This window comes from Coprinopsis cinerea (genome assembly GCF_000182895.1).
Source record: "Coprinopsis cinerea okayama7#130 chromosome 10 map unlocalized cont3.10, whole genome shotgun sequence".
NCBI classification, from domain to species: domain Eukaryota; kingdom Fungi; phylum Basidiomycota; class Agaricomycetes; order Agaricales; family Psathyrellaceae; genus Coprinopsis; species Coprinopsis cinerea.
The window spans coordinates 34,384-49,844 of NW_003307535.1; the positions used below are offsets into that span (position 1 = coordinate 34,384).

The 15,461-nt window shown below is 50.4% G+C and overlaps 4 protein-coding genes across 4 annotated transcripts; 3 read left to right on the top strand and 1 right to left on the bottom strand.

Annotated features, from left to right (window-relative positions):
- Window positions 1-2,392: 2,392 nt before the first annotated feature.
- Window positions 2,393-5,657, bottom strand: CC1G_12172 (hypothetical protein; the record flags this gene model as incomplete). Its single annotated transcript, XM_001833738.1, has 8 exons — window positions 2,393-3,054; window positions 3,107-3,668; window positions 3,718-3,990; window positions 4,048-4,192; window positions 4,246-4,474; window positions 4,528-4,729; window positions 4,783-5,288; window positions 5,345-5,657. 8 exons carry the CDS (start codon window positions 5,655-5,657, stop codon window positions 2,393-2,395), a joined length of 2,892 nt encoding a protein of 963 aa, XP_001833790.1.
- Window positions 5,658-5,805: 148 nt separating this feature from the next.
- CC1G_12173 (hypothetical protein) lies at window positions 5,806-8,034 on the top strand (the record flags this gene model as incomplete). Its single annotated transcript, XM_001833739.2, has 7 exons — window positions 5,806-6,404; window positions 6,479-6,561; window positions 6,615-6,820; window positions 6,877-7,206; window positions 7,236-7,484; window positions 7,537-7,662; window positions 7,714-8,034. 7 exons carry the CDS (start codon window positions 5,806-5,808, stop codon window positions 8,032-8,034), a joined length of 1,914 nt encoding a protein of 637 aa, XP_001833791.2.
- Window positions 8,035-11,490: 3,456 nt separating this feature from the next.
- CC1G_15233 (hypothetical protein) lies at window positions 11,491-12,365 on the top strand (the record flags this gene model as incomplete). The annotated part of the gene is made up of 3 exons (XM_002910279.1): window positions 11,491-11,525; window positions 11,669-11,796; window positions 12,115-12,365. 3 exons carry the CDS (start codon window positions 11,491-11,493, stop codon window positions 12,363-12,365), a joined length of 414 nt encoding a protein of 137 aa, XP_002910325.1.
- Window positions 12,366-14,175: 1,810 nt separating this feature from the next.
- Window positions 14,176-15,283, top strand: CC1G_12175 (hypothetical protein; the record flags this gene model as incomplete). The annotated part of the gene is made up of 7 exons (XM_001833741.2): window positions 14,176-14,184; window positions 14,241-14,297; window positions 14,364-14,408; window positions 14,460-14,828; window positions 14,887-14,922; window positions 14,979-15,080; window positions 15,140-15,283. 7 exons carry the CDS (start codon window positions 14,176-14,178, stop codon window positions 15,281-15,283), a joined length of 762 nt encoding a protein of 253 aa, XP_001833793.2.
- Window positions 15,284-15,461: the final 178 nt, after the last annotated feature.

Sequence of the window (15,461 nt, forward strand, 5' to 3'; positions counted from 1 at the left end):
AGCGACGTACACGCCGACATTCCAAATTCAAGTTAAAACACTCAGAGGGACCACCATCCCAATTGGCGTCGACGAAAACATGGACGTGGAGGATTTGGAGCTCATCCTATGGACAAAAGGGGAGCCATCACCAGGTGAGTGAGCGGCAGTCTTCAAGGTCGTCAACCACATCTCGATTTATCTTCTTCTTGCTCTTTGCGTTGTGGTGTGGCTTCCAGGACGCCAACGGCTCATCTTCAAGGGGAAGCAGTTCGTGGAAGGGAGGACGCTCGGGTATTACAACGTCCAACCCGGATCTGTGCTTCACCTCGTGTATAGCCTCAGAGGTGGAGGTGACGCCCGCGTTCGAACGGAGTATCCTGGGGCGTACCTCCTCGTAACACACCCGTGGTCTGGAGAGATGCAGGTGCGTCTGAATCAAACTCTATTCCATATTCTCGAAATGCTGACCACGCGAATGCATTGATTGGCCCGCTTCTGCAGCTCTCCTATATACAGGGTCTAAAGGTCGAGCGTGGCGATTCAATCATTTGCGAAGAGCTCGTATGCCCGGGATGGCTGCGATGCACGAACAAGGACGGGTCGGAAGGGCTCGTACCCATAACGCATGTCGCACTACTTAGGTACGCGATTAATACCATGTATCTGCTTTGGGGATAAGTCTGATCATTTCTTTCTCTAGGGTATTCAAACAATCGTTATACGACGAGCTGAAAGCGACCTCTGCCGAAAACATCGCACTTCCAGCGCTGTCTTCCCCACCGACGGCGAAATCAGCAGACGAACCGTCAAATAGTCCACAGGAGAATGTTAACAAGACGCCGTTCCACCTTCTCTCGTTCTGCTGCCCCTCGCTCGGTCTGTCCAACGCAAACAACTCCGTCGAAATACTCCCCGAAATCCAGTACCTTACGCCGTGGGATGAGAAGCTAGCAACAGAGCTCGACACGGAATCTCTCCTCAAAGTATCGGAGCAATCGAGTCCGACCCTCCGACCCTTCCCATACCCCGATCCTGACCCTCCAGTGCTACTCAAGCACGAAATCGGGGCGGGTTCGTCAGGCAGCGAAGGAGGCTCAAACTCAATGGTGGTCGCCTTCGAACTCAGCTGCAGTCGATTAAAATCCCCGAGCGACAACCCCAGCGTCCACGTCCTCGTAAAATGCATCGCCCCTTCTCCCGATCGGATATTCTCCATCGCGTTCACGCTCCACATCGAAAGAAATGAGATCATCGATGTCTCCCCGCAAGAAGTCCTCGGAAACGAGACACACACCGAGCTCAGTTCGACTGACCGGCAGAAGGGTGGACTTGATGTAGGTATCTCGGTCGAAGGATTCAGGCTGGGCGGAAACTACGAGAGAGAGAAAGGGGTGGAAAAGGTGGCGACGCAGGTTACCCAGATGTCGATTAAAGGAGTCAGGATTGGACGCGAAGAAGCGAGGTGGGCGTTAGCTGAAGACCCCAGCGATGCGGGGAGAAAAGGCTTGCCATTAGAGACCGAGTTGTCAATAAAGGTGAGGTTTAAGCCAAAGAGCGTCAGGTGCAGATATACCGTTGTCGGAGTCAAGGGGGATAGGGAGAAGGTAGAGTTCGAGAACAGTTGTGAAGTCAATTTGTAGGGTCACACGAAAGCTGTATGTAGAGATAAGCCCGATAAGACCGAGAGTGCGATAAAAATAGATTGCTCTGCGGGGGAGGCGCGTGTCCTATCCAGCATCTATAGGCTGAGTGGTTGTATGTTCCATCCTCGAGCCCTTATGTTGGCGTTACTGCGTTACCTTGATGGTCGTCCTTGTGTTTCATTGTCTCGGGAGGGTCTGGTAGTCCGATACACTCACTATCCCCTTAGTTCCCAGCTATTGAGAGTGACAACGTCGTCGCTGACCCCTAAGGCCTGAACGACCATAACACAAGTGAAACCCCTTCACCAAAAGAAATTGAAATTAAAACACCGTACACGCCGATATGCCCGAACCACGAACACGTTATCAGCTCACGCCTCAAGGACTCGGAACGTCAAGGAAACGCTTGAACTTCTTGAGCGCTTATAAGTAGCGTTATCGATAAGATGCCGTACATACCTCGGCATCTCTAAATAATTCCTCGCCCATCCATTCATCCAAGCTGCCAATCCAGCAACACCCTCCGCGGTGCGAGCGGAACCGCGTTCGAGAACCAAGAATGGGCGCTAACATCAGTAAAATGGCCAGCGCTTGGTCTTGAGCTTGATCGCTTGAACTTGAGCTTGATCATTGAACTTGAACTTTACGCGACCTGCGCACGAACTTGGATCATTTGAGCTTGCAATGACAGCTTACGCTATAGCTTTTGCTTCACCACTTGTGCATAGAATGCCTTCGAGGAGAGCCTGCATTCACATTCACATCTATCAACTAGCAATCTCGTGTGCATTATGGTCCGCATACTTATTTACATAGAATACTCGGAAATGGTCTAATGAATGAGTATAGTCGAAACCGTAAATAGGAATCCGATGTTTCCCAGCATAACCAATGAGATGTGCCGCACGGAAGATGGAATCCAAATGGATAACATCGAGCGAGGGTTTCCCTCGGATGAAATCCGGCTCGACCACCCACATCCCAGTATCAGGACAGGGCTCATCACCAACGGTGGAGTACCACTGTACAAGGGCACAGGGATGTTTCTCGTCGCAGTAGGATAGCTGGAAGAAAAGGAAAACGCGAGCAACGAGAAGCCCACGGAATCCAGGTTCATCAGAGGCCCCAATGAAGACGCAATCGTAACGAGGCCTCCCTCCCTGCCAGCTTCGCACAGCGCGAATGCGCTCCGTACGCATGCCTTCAATCCCGGAGACGTCACTGGGAGCAAAGAAATCGGCACGAGCTGAAGGGTAGGTGTGAATCTTCAGTGCTGAAATATCCGGACAGAGGTCGAGAGGTATATCTTGAGACGATTGCGCGATGCCGTTGGCAGTGTAGTTGTACAAGTATTGTCGGATTCCATCGATGAGCTGAGGCTGCTGAATCTCCGAAGCAACCTCGTAAACGTTGCGAGCGCGCCGGGGGACTTGAAGGGTGGTCAGAGAGGCATACATTGAAGGCAGATACAAACGACTTACCTGCTCGTTTGGCTAGTTTGATGTCACCCATACTTGCAGGTTCGTCAATAGCATCGGCATCGAAGTGGTCGCTCTCGAGATCCAATGAAGTTGCCGGTACAGTTGAAGGTTCAAGGGGAAGTTGAGGGACTGTGCTTGAGGACGAAGCACCTACTGTCCGAAACTTTGTACGCATGGCAAGGATTTTATCCGTCCTCTGGTTTGTAACGAGCATTTGGCCCAGCGGGCGGTTGCGGTTGGATCGGCGATATGGTTTCTTCACTGCCTTGATGTGCTTCGATTCCGTGATAGACGAACAGAGACCATTAGGTGCGCCAAATTGTTGGATAAGATGGCGGTAGTGAACCATCGAATGTTGTCGTGGCAGTGAAAAGCCAGTAGGTCGCACATTGTCACGAAAGATCTCTCGGTTGCGATGAAAGCTGGCTACAAGATTGTCGAGTCGTTCGAGGTCGTCTTCCGTGATAACGGAGCGCCGTACAAGATATGTAAACTCTAGAAAGTCGCGAAATGTGTGTACAATCTGGTCGGGGACATGGCCAGCAATCGCTGGAAGCAAGACCTGAAACGAATTCAATGAACGCTCCGGTATCGCGCGGGGTAAAACTCACCTTCATTAGGCCTTTCGAATCGTCCCCTGTCCACTGTTTAAACCCTCTGCCTTCATAGAATCGACGAAGGCCCGGGAAAGGTGAGGTCACCGCAATTCTTCGATCAATATCGGCAAGCACAGACTCGGCCTCTTGCTTCCCAAGTGTCTCCGTGAGGTACTGGACTGTCCAATCCACAAGGTGGTCTTTGAACGTGCCTTTGATGAGTTGATGAAGCAGATCTGGAGAGATGAGCTCGTGTATGTTGGCACGGGGAAAGTATGCAGTAAATGGCTTGGATAACGATGGTCAGGACCCCTGGGCAGCATTCCGAGAGGGCTACAAACTTACGATTATGTCTCCCACAATGCCATAGTCATCCCATACTTCGCGAAGGCTGAATGCAGTGCAAAGGTCATCCGTGTGGTCGTGAGATCGATACACATGTTGGTGATCAAGCGCTTCCTTATCGAGATCGTTGGAAGGGGCGGTACATCTAGATGTATTGCCGTCAGTGTTGTGAATCTAAGGAGGAGTGAATGGACTCACATTGGACACCATCCCTGTACAATGCAAGCCAGAAGCGCTTGCTCAGGGTAATCTGCGATATATGGTCCAAGACCGTAGATAACGCGGCGGAAGTAGCCATCTCCACATCGAGTAATGCGAGGTGTCGTCATGTAGGGCTCCAAGCTAGATAGAATATGTCGCAGAGAGGTATGAAATAGTTGGCGCCGGAAGTGGCGGAATTTCGGGTCATTTGCGTATTCTCTGCTGGCTGCGGAAATATAGAAGTTATTTCGGAGCTGGTTACGGAGGGCGTCCACTTACTTTTAGGGATGGCTAGAAATCCAATTAATGCGACTGCATTGCGATGTGCACGTCGAACGGAATTGTGCACGTTGCCGAGGGATGCGTAGAGGGGATAGAAATCGTTTTGTCCAGTAGCAATTGATACCGTTGTTTTATCGCTGCCCATGACGATGGGCGCGAACATAGCCCCGTGATTATTGATGTCTTTTGAAAGTATATCCTGGGATAGGCTATTATGAGTGTCGTTAAGAGTGTGAAGCAAGAACCACGTACTGCCTGTTTCCATGCCCAATTCCCAGACATCAAGTCCTTCCACTGTCGCTTATCATTCTGATAGACCCGCTTAGGTGCATAGTCGATCTTCTCTTTGAAGTCGGGGTTTCCAATCTGGCTCTCCATGACCTTTAGAGGGTCCCGAAACCAAACTTCGTACGGTTGCATCATCCAAGGTGGAATGCTGCCATGCGTGGGCTTTTCTCCATTGTAAGTGACGGAGAAAGAGTCCCATGGAACTTCGCCTTCTTTGATGGAGTCGATTAGAGCATAGAGCTCACGGTGGTTAGCCATTGGTGGAGGTTCGTTGGGGTATAGCTCAGCAAGGATCTCGATGAGTTCGTCGATTTTGCCGGCTGACATTTCACTTTTGACGTAAAGAAAGTCGGCGAGGCGGAATTCGGAAGGGGAGTTAAATGGGTAGCAGATTTCAGTGAGAGCTTCATTTTCGAACGGAGGCTCTGGTGGTCCATCGTAGTCAAAGCCTTCAGCATCGCAAGGGGTGCCTGAATCGATTATCACTATCGCTTAGATGTGGGGACTTGAAACTTGAAACACGTACCATCAAGAATTGGATGAGTTTCAACTCGATTGGGAGGACGAGTCAAAGATGGAGTGTCGAGAATCTGTGGTTCGAGTGAAGGGGAACGAACAGAGGAGAGTTGTTCAGGTGATTCTGATCGAGTCACGGTCACGCGCGAGCTGTCGAGGTGCTGAGTTTGCGGTTGCTGCTGATCTTGTATCTTTCTGAGGGCGACAGGCAGCTCGTGGACTCTCCTGTGCTGCTTCAGACCGTGAGGGCTGGTGTAGCCCTTCCCACATTGGGAACACCGGTATGGCTTTGGTTTGTAAGTGTTTCTGGTGCGATTTGACATGGTTGAATGTTAACAGGCGACCACGGATTCGATTTTCAACAAATGAAAAGGCCATCATCGATGAGAGTGGGAATTCTGCAAGTAATGAACAGTCCCACTCAAATTCTAGTGTGTTCATTCCTGCTTGTTCTCTTACCACCACGTCGCCATGTCCTCCAAGAAGTCGAAGAAATCCAGCTCTGTGAATGCGTCAAAGGCACCAGCCATCAGCCTGCCTCGACAACTCCGAAGCCAACAATCCCAGTCGACTGAACGGGAACTGCGCCCCCGGCCAGCAAAGCCAGAAACCTCTACTCCAGCACCGACCCGCCGCTCATCCGAACAAGTCCAGCAAGATAGGGCTGCAGCACACGCCGAAAGGCGAACCGAGGTCCGACAACAGCAAGAGGCAATCGCGCAGGCAGCAGCAAATGAACACCAGAAACTTCGTAAACAACGTGCCGATGATAAGTCTGCTAGCAATCCACCACTAGACCCGGATGTTCCTGCAGTAAAGGAGCGGCGCTTACGGCCAAATGAACCTGAAGACGACGACCTCATGGATGTTGATAGGTTCGGCGACGGAGGGTCTGATTATCAAGATTCGGGATCGAACTACATGTCCGACGACGATGAGATTGACGACCTTTCTCCAGAGAAGCGTCGCAAGGGTGAAGCACGGCTCGTCATGGACCAGCTAAAGGCATTTCATGATGACGAAGAGTCTGAAGGGGGGACAAAGCGTCGACGGTCTGATAGCAACGCAACGTGAGTACGCCCACTACCATTCATCCCCGCGCTCGCTGCTAACCATTAAACCACGTCGCACGACATGTTCGCAGGACCCAGAGGCCAGCAAAGAAGGCCAAGAAGGGCTTCAATGTTAACGCAGGGCTCCGCAACTGGAATGGCAGTGGATCTGATCGTAGGTTCTCTATTTCATGGCGCTGTTGAGTCTCGACTCGATACTTCAAACAGATTCTTCGTCCATGGACTACTCGAGCGAGGGTCCATCGAATCCTCCAACATCAGACCCGGTTACAGACGAGACAAATGAATTCGGGGACGGCGCTTTCAGTGATAACGAAGAGGGTGAATCGAGGGAACGGGCACAGATCAAGGAGGGTGCCAAGCCACTGTACCGCTTTGTGGCCAAACACCCAGCGAGCGCTCGTGTAGTACCTGTGAGCAAACAAGCGAGCTCGTTCCATCATTTACACCACTAATATGACCTCTATAGCCTCCCCAGAACAACGTCAACATCAAGAACACGGAATCAGTCGCCGAATTTATGCCTCCCTCTTCCGCCCAAGTCCTTTTGGTTTCCCGCCTCAATCGATCCGATATCACTAAATCGCACCTACCCCAAGATCTGCGGAACGCGTTCGACAACATCTTCGTGCCCCTGATCCTCCAGGACATTGGACATGGCAAGGATCCCTGGGTCTCCGTTGAGGACAATCAAATCGAGACGACGTTCGCAAATGTATTCCCAACCCGCAAGCCACTTGCGGAAGATCCAACATTGCTTACGATCTTCAGCAAGCTGGCAAGTCCCATCTTTGTCCCGGTGCTAATGAAATGCTAACTGGTTCTTAGACTGCAGAGGCGGTCTCGCAATGGCGAAACAAGTTTGCCAATCAAGCTACGAAAACCCTCGAATCTGCTATTTTTGAAGCTTTACCTCAAGGTGACTCCGTTTCTGACGCTCGCAAGACATACGTCAACTGGGCGCTATCCGGCAAAGACCATGAACGCGTCTTTTATTACCGCGTCTACGAAGAACAACCAGACGATGTTGATGACGCTCAAGAAAATGGAGCCCAGTCGAAGAAACTGTTTAGAGCGGTGAGTTGGCCCACTGTAACCAGGCTTTGCACTTACACTTTTCACTGTATAGGGCTTGTTCCAATCAGTCTTGATTTCATCCGTCTTATCCGTCCATTACGCCTCTCTTACCACACTGCCGCAAAACCGACGCTCGAAAGAATTTCCGTCTGCCGCTTTGATTATGGCTATTCAAGCGGTACGCCTCGTCAATACCTCTTTATCTCTCGCAAATCTCACTCCTGTTTAGTGTAAACGCGCACTTACCTTCTACGAAACGGGGGAGAAAGTTATCCCAGGTCGCCCTTACAGCGATTTCTCGCGTGGAAACTGGGGTGACCATGAGGAGATACGCGAAGGTCGAAGGGTCATGGTTTACACAACTTCCAAGCTCTACAAGGTTGTTTCGAAGCTCACAGAACCTATGAAGAAGAAGATCTCGGATGCCGCCATTGCTCTTCTGCCAGAGAAGCGACGCTCGAGCGCTACCACACGCTCTGCCCCGCCTATTGCTAATCAAGACGAAGATTCGGATTTCGACCTAGTCGATGACGAGAATGGTGACAATTAGAGCAATTCACTGTCCCCAGTCTATTGTAGATTGCTTAGATCTGTTACCTTATCATCTGCTCCTTAGTACAATGTTCTTAGTTTACCTCATCCCTAAATACATCGGATTTTCGTACGAATTTCAGGAAGGAGCGACAGCGATACACTATCCCCAAGCGACAGTCAAGCCCTTGAATAAGATTCGAACCTTGAGCAAAGTCGAATGACTTGAACATTGATGGTAGCTTGAATGATACTTGATCAAGCGATCAAGAGCTTGTCAAGTTAAGGGCCCTGGCTTGGTCAAGGATGAGTGCTTGACTGGCTTTTCGGCTTGGTCAAGCGTCTAAAGCCTCGTCAAGTGGGTTGGACATTCTCCTGATGAAACACCATCGATAAGCTTAAAATTCTGTAAACGCAAATACCATGCCCGTGCAGACTTTGAGCACTACATTCCCTTCTATTCTAGCAGTCCATTCGAGTAGTCCATTCGAGCGCTACGTCAAGATTTCCTCACCCTCACACAAGTACACCAACCCAAGTCCTTCAAGCCATCAATCACCATCACCGTCCTCGACCACACCGAGCGCCTATCTACATACCACTCGCTCGCTTCATACCTGCCATCGTTCCATCACCTCACCTCACCTCGCGGTCACTCCGTCCCCTTGTATGAATGTGTTCCATCACCTCGTACGAAATCATTCCGTCGCCTCGTTGTCAGTCATTGCCCCTGTTGTCAACGATGAATTGTGCAAACCTGAAGCAAACCACGTTGGTTCCATGCTTCACGTCACAGCCAGGGGGTACCCGCAGGACATGTGGCCGATGTAGATATAAATGGCATGGCTAATGTTCGTTTCTCGACTCACCCTGCTACGATTGCTCGACCACTGCTCGCCTCTTCCCGCTCGATTGCAACGACTACTACGACTTAGTGACTTCGACGACTGCTACGACTGCTCGACGACGACTGCTCCCTCTACTCAGGGTGACGACACTTCTCAACTTTTAGCAACGACAGGCCACGCGACACGGTTAGAAAACGATGAAGCTCCATTCTGTTCTGGTTCTTTTGACGATGTCGGTGGTGGGCCTGGTTAGGGCGCAATCAAACGAAGGTTTGTCACCCTCGTTTACTCTTCGATGATACTGCAGACAATCTGACTGCGTACTGCGTACCTCGTCTTCTTCCTGACTACACGTGTTGCCATCTACGAACCCTGGACTACATCCCATGGTTAACACGCTCCGTTCGAAACACACCCGTATCATCGACTCACCGCAATCGCTCTCTTCGCTCGATCTTGAACAACCGTGGACAACGCCCACCATTCAATCCGAAACCTACCGCTATTCTCAACACCGACGAATCGACTTCTCGATAAACAAAAATTCAAATTGCCTCCACGCAACTTCTTGCTTGCTAACCTAAATCCGAATGTTCGACGTGACTTGACCTCCTCCGACTCGACCACTCTACTTGATGATGTGTAGAGCTCGAAACACCAGATGCTGTAGCTATTATCCATAACTTGTGGGTATATCCATCCATACTGTATCCATAATCCCATGGATACGTGCCCTAATACCCTACTTGCTGCGTCTGGGTTCGTTATCCATAACATTCTGGATACCCAAAATGGCATACCTTCTCCTATTCCATGTCCAAATCAGATCCATCGGTCTTCTTTGTGATCTCATTTACTGCTTGTGACAAGCGCACCAGATCCTTCTGCAGATCCAGCATTTGGCGTCCTTCGGCTTTGGATTGGGCGGTGATGGGCGCATCAAAAGCCGACTTCTTTTCCGTATTAGGAGGGTATGTACCATAAATAGCACCGAGCTCTATTTCCGCTCGTTCTTCTGGACAGTGTCAGTAGCTATTTGGGTCTCCTGGACAAGCGACTCATATACATCCACGTTACCGATACCAGGGGTCTGCTGTGCGCACAAGCCCAGAGTATGTACGATGACATATTGGTGGAAGTCAAGATGAGGGTAGCAGGTTACGGCGGGGTGGAACATGTGGGAAGTTACAAACCACGTACCTGTTGTCATTCTATAGCGTAAGTTGGTAAATTGGAGCTGTATAATATTGGCACATTGTAAGTAGCAGAACTGTGGCACGCCAGGTGGCCTAGCCACCCGTCGAAAAATCTTTGATTGGGCACTTCCGGCAACTACCGCGAAATTGATCGAATCAACATTCGTGCCGCCTCATGCCGAAAACATAGAACTGCTCCTACAACATGGTCTGTGTGTCGCCTGACTCTCAGACGGGGCGTATGGGGTACTACACCAGGTATAAATAGATTCCATACCCCAAGATATCACACCCTGCGTTTTGAAATAAAAATGATACGAAAATCAAGAACCCAATGGGGGATGTACTTTCCACAGAAGGATTTCCAACAGGACATCCTCCTCCCAGTTGCATCGTCACCCTGTCAGCGTGGAATTGTTATATTAAGGAAAGACGACTCCTGGGTTCCCTTTCTGGATATAGTAGACTACTCATTACTGTCGTGTGTTATTTCCAACTGTCCTGAGATTGCTAGGACAATGGTAGTAGAATTGACATTCACATTACACGCTCAGAACTCATGTACATACCTTGAGACTTTACGAGGGGCAGGGTGTCCATGTGCTAGTCCATTACGCCGAGATATGAGGGTCCGTTCCTGTTGGATGTCGCACGAGAGGCTAATCAGTGTATTCTACTGATAAGCGGATACAGCTCGCAGAGTAACGTCGATTGCTTTAGTATTGTGCGTGTATGTTCGAAATGCTAGTAAAGGTGTTCCCTGCGAGTTTTATCGTAATCAAAGGAAATATGGGGAGGAGAGAGAGAAATCGATCTGGTGCCAAGCCAAATAATGGAAAAGGAATTCCACCATACCCCGGGGGCCTGTTGCGCTGATCTGTAGATGTTCATTGAGGCAGTAAAGTCGGAAATGACATCTCAAAACCTTGAGACTATGCGACCAAATATCGTTGAGTATTCATTGAATGAATGATTTTACACCAAATCCAACAAAACCCTTTTCTACAATGGAAAGACGTGCGGGTGCGCTTGAGTGTAGATACAGTAAAACACCTACCATTACTCTATATCTCTACCAATTTTCAAGGCGTAATTTGTACACATTACGGATTTACGATGTATGTCATTTCTTGCCAATTTCACGGAAGTTCGACCGAATTAGGCATCCCGCCATGTTCGGTTGTGCAACGGGACACCTGTCCAACACCGCTGTGGTTCCTTTGAACTGACAGGGACAGCGACAGTTGATTGACAGGTGTTCTTGATGAGAACCTGGTTCTCCGTCGATGGGGTTATGGATAACGATTGAGAGGGTCCCTAACCATGCAATTATGGATCACTACAGGCATGGATAAACCGGGCCATTATGGATAATTTGGCCGTCTACGCCTCCTCGAAAGCGGCATCTCACCCTGCATACTCGAGTGTACGATGGCCAGTGCACAGCAGAACGATTGTGGGAGTGTGTGAGTCTCTTCTTCCCTCTTCTTCCCAATCCCAATCCTCCTCTCCATCCCCCATGTCCTTCTATTTGCCAGCCTTCCCACCCACCTCCCTCGTCAACCCTAACACCAACACAAACACTAACTACCCTAACGAACCCCCACAGCGCAAACCTCCAATGCACATGCCGCAGCCCCCAATTCCTCTCCGACACGAGGGCATGCCTTGAGACGCGGTGCTCGAGGGAGGAAGTCGAAGCCGTGGAGAGGGTTCAGAGGGAGAGTTGTGCAGCTGGTGAGTAATCCCCTTCTACTTCGCTTTGCCTTTGCATTTCTTTGTGTATTATGAGGCCCGTGGGCAAGGGGGTGTACGGGACTCCCTCCCTTCGGCGTTGGAACCTCGAAGTTCGAGAATCTGGTAACGGGTTCGACTTAGCTTTGTGATGACGGGACGAGCGAAGCAAGGTTGGCGCCGGTCGCTGGTGGACTTGTACAATGTTCGACACCTCTTCGCTCGAGCTTTGACTCCCTCTCCCCCTCCCTACTGGTCTACTATAACACCAAACTCGCTAACTAACTCCATATCTCTCTCTCTCTCACCATCCCTCAACAGCCGGCTTCCCCCTCCCCCCAACACCCCCACCTCCACCCCGCAGTCTGACGGACATCCCAACACTCGCTCCCTCAACCACCGCCACCGCCACACCTATCCCCTCGGCGGAGCCTAGTGCGAGCGATACACCCAACGATCTAGAGGAAGACGAAGAGGGAGGAGCAGGTCGGAGCGCACGTGCAGGCTGGGACATGACTCGGATGATAATTTTCGGAGGGGTACTAGTGGGATTCGCTGGGTCGTTGGTGTAGAGGCCCGGGCCTGGGTATACCGTATCCGAGGATGATTCCAAATTCCAATGAGTCGTCGCAGTACCTCTGTAGCTGGGAGTCAAACTGACAATTACTCGAGTAGACTGTAGTCTATAACATTGCCGAGAAGTACAAGTACATAGCCCATAGGGTAGTTTACGTCTCCGATTGATCATTGATGAACGCTTTCCACAACACTTCTGGATCTTCACTTGGTTTATGAATCCCCTCAGACCGTGATACGACCACTCCTTCAGAAAGAACGGTAACGTGACCATAGTCGCGAAAATGAGAACATCCATTAAGCGCGCGCGTCCGGACCTCCTGAGTCCTAATTCTCGCAGCGCCCGAGACGTCGAACCACTCCAGGGGCTCTCCAGGTGCAGAACATCCGATGTCACTTGCTCAGGTGAGCAGGCCCAACGAGGGTGGCTTCCAGTCGTGAGTCCAGAAAGGAAAAGAAAGCACAAGAGATCAGCGGAGATGAAATATTTGATATACTTATCTCGTGTTCGAACTTCGTGAATCGTCGCAAGTAGATCATCATCCCCTCATTGAGACATCTGTCACTGTGGGCGCCAACGCATGGCTTCTCCGAGTTCAGCCTGTCAACATTCAAGGAGAAAATATTTTTTCTTTGCCTTCTTTGGAACAAGAAGAGGCGCTTTGACATTGTCTGACTTTGAAAATTAGGGCCGTTAGGCAGGGATAGCATAATGAAGGGCGGCGAGGATCCTGGTTTGGGGAGGTATGACTGGGAGAGTGGCTCCAGGGTGTCAACGTAGATGGACCTCTGATGAGAGAAAACTCACGAAATAGGACATTCAGAGTCTAAGGAACGGGCGTGGATCGGTGTGACCGCTCCAACATTGTCGCTTCATTGTCGCTTCTATTCTGGTTCCCACCTTCGCCATAAGTTCCTCTTCAACCCATGAATCTGGGCGGCCAGCATAAAATAACAACCAAAGCGACGGCTGTTAGCTTCTCGGGATTATCCTGAACAGGTGGGACATCCCTGAACGGTCACCTGTGCTGTTGGAAAGGAACAGGACAGGAATTAAGACGTATCCTCGATGACCTGGACAGCATTCAAAGTGCCTCTTGGTGAAGAAGCGGAGAAACATCCCCTTATCGAGCTAGCCAATCCTGACAAAAGAGGGCTTCAGCATTACCTGATGTCTTTTACACCTTGAATGACGATCAACGCCAAGCAAAAGGAAAACGAGGACAGCCCTTCGCCCAGTGGCGACAAGAAATGGGACTGTTCTTCTGTGACTTCCCGGCAAGGCCCTTTTTGCGACGATGAGAGTTGTAGAACAGGCTTTAACTAAGGGATAAGCCGGCTTTATATACGACACGCACGACCGTATTTTCGGCTAACAAGGGAGGCTAATTAAGGGAAAGAGGGACGGATTGCCACTCGGTATTACAGGAAACACGTTGGATCCCTGAGGCGTGTACAGAGCGATACGTTCGGCGGGAAAGGAGCTGTGATAGGAATGAAGAAATGTGGAGGGTAAAAGCTGTGATAGACCTGCCATTGGGCAGATATCCTGTGACCCTAAAATTTCGGACGGGGAAAAGCCAGAAGTAATTATGGGCATTTAGGGCGGGGATGTAAAGTTGGATCTCCCTGTCTCCGCCCCATTTATTGATCCCCCGAAAGACATTGGTCACCCGTCATCTTTCCTCCATTCTTGCCACTCCGTTCGAATTTCGAACTTTAGTCCTTCCCCACAAACACTTCCCGCGAAGCGAAAATTCCAGTCCGGGCCTTGCTCGATCCATCCCAATTACAGCTCGCTACAAGATGGTAAAGGTTCGTACTGAACGTTCACTTCTATGCGACAGCGCGACGCTCATACATTTTGACAGACGTGTAACAAGGGTCAGAAGAAGAGCGCAGTGTCCAGGCGGAAGCCTGTAATCTTGGTGCGTTTATCAACCACCTCCGGTCCCCAGCACGGGCTTCTTATAGCCGTCGACGGCGTTTTATAGGGCGCAACTAAGGTTCTCTGCAGCGTCAAAAGGCGTACACCTTGCGTGAGTCCGTGTCCTTTATTGATTCTCGATATCTCTTTAAAAGTGGTTTAGGAGAAGTTGCCACCGGATATGGTGTTCGCACCTATCCATCGCCCAGACCATGCGAGCCCCGACTACACCATCCCCGATGAGAAAGCGGAGGAGACTGGCAAGCGCGTCACTCAAACGCCCGAGAACAAGCTGAAATGGGTCCTCGCAATCCTCTTCCTCTGGGTCGACTTCAACGAAGAACCCGATGTTCTGGGGACACAAGTCTATTGTATGGCGTGTTTCAGCAAACTGGTCCTCGACAACAGGGAAGACTCGAAGAAGCGGGGCAAATGGTACCTCAGCAACCTGTACAAGCATTTGAGGACCGCGAGACACCAAAGGAAGGAGAAGGAGTGGCGCAGGGATAATCCCCAGAAACCCTGCAACGAGGTGAGTTTTGATCTACCATGGATGCGACTCACGAGTCTGATCGATTCGGATTTCGTAGGAGGTGCCTGTCGTTCAGCGATGTCTCTACGGAAAGGTGAGGGACTAGCGTAAATGCGGTGGTACAACAACTTACCGAATACCATCCTATAGCCCATCTTCCCATCGCCATCTCCATTTCCATCGTCGTCGTCGTCGTCTCTTCCCTTCCCTTATGTCCCACGACCCATCTTCCGACCTTCAACTTTCGAGGAGGTAAGCTTCCGACACAACGATCGCTCCGATGAGCTGTTTGCTGACTAGAGACCGTCTAGTTGTTGTCCTATGGTAACATGACCAACGGACGACAAAACAATTCAGTCCATACATCCGTCCAGGGCCCCGATTTCAGACGAGATCAGTATCCCGCGCTTCGTAGACCAGACGATGTACAGGCCGGTTTCGTCGCCCGTTACTAGCCACTGTATACCTGGGGATCTGCGTCTGCGATGTGGAGATGATTAGGGCTCTGGACAATCGATTCACTCGACGATTCGTCGTTGAATCGTTCTGCTTTTCTTATGTAATGGCTTTCGGCCAGTTTGATCCTTCCTATGTTTTCCGTTGCCATTATGCTTTCGTTGCTCTTTCCTTTGG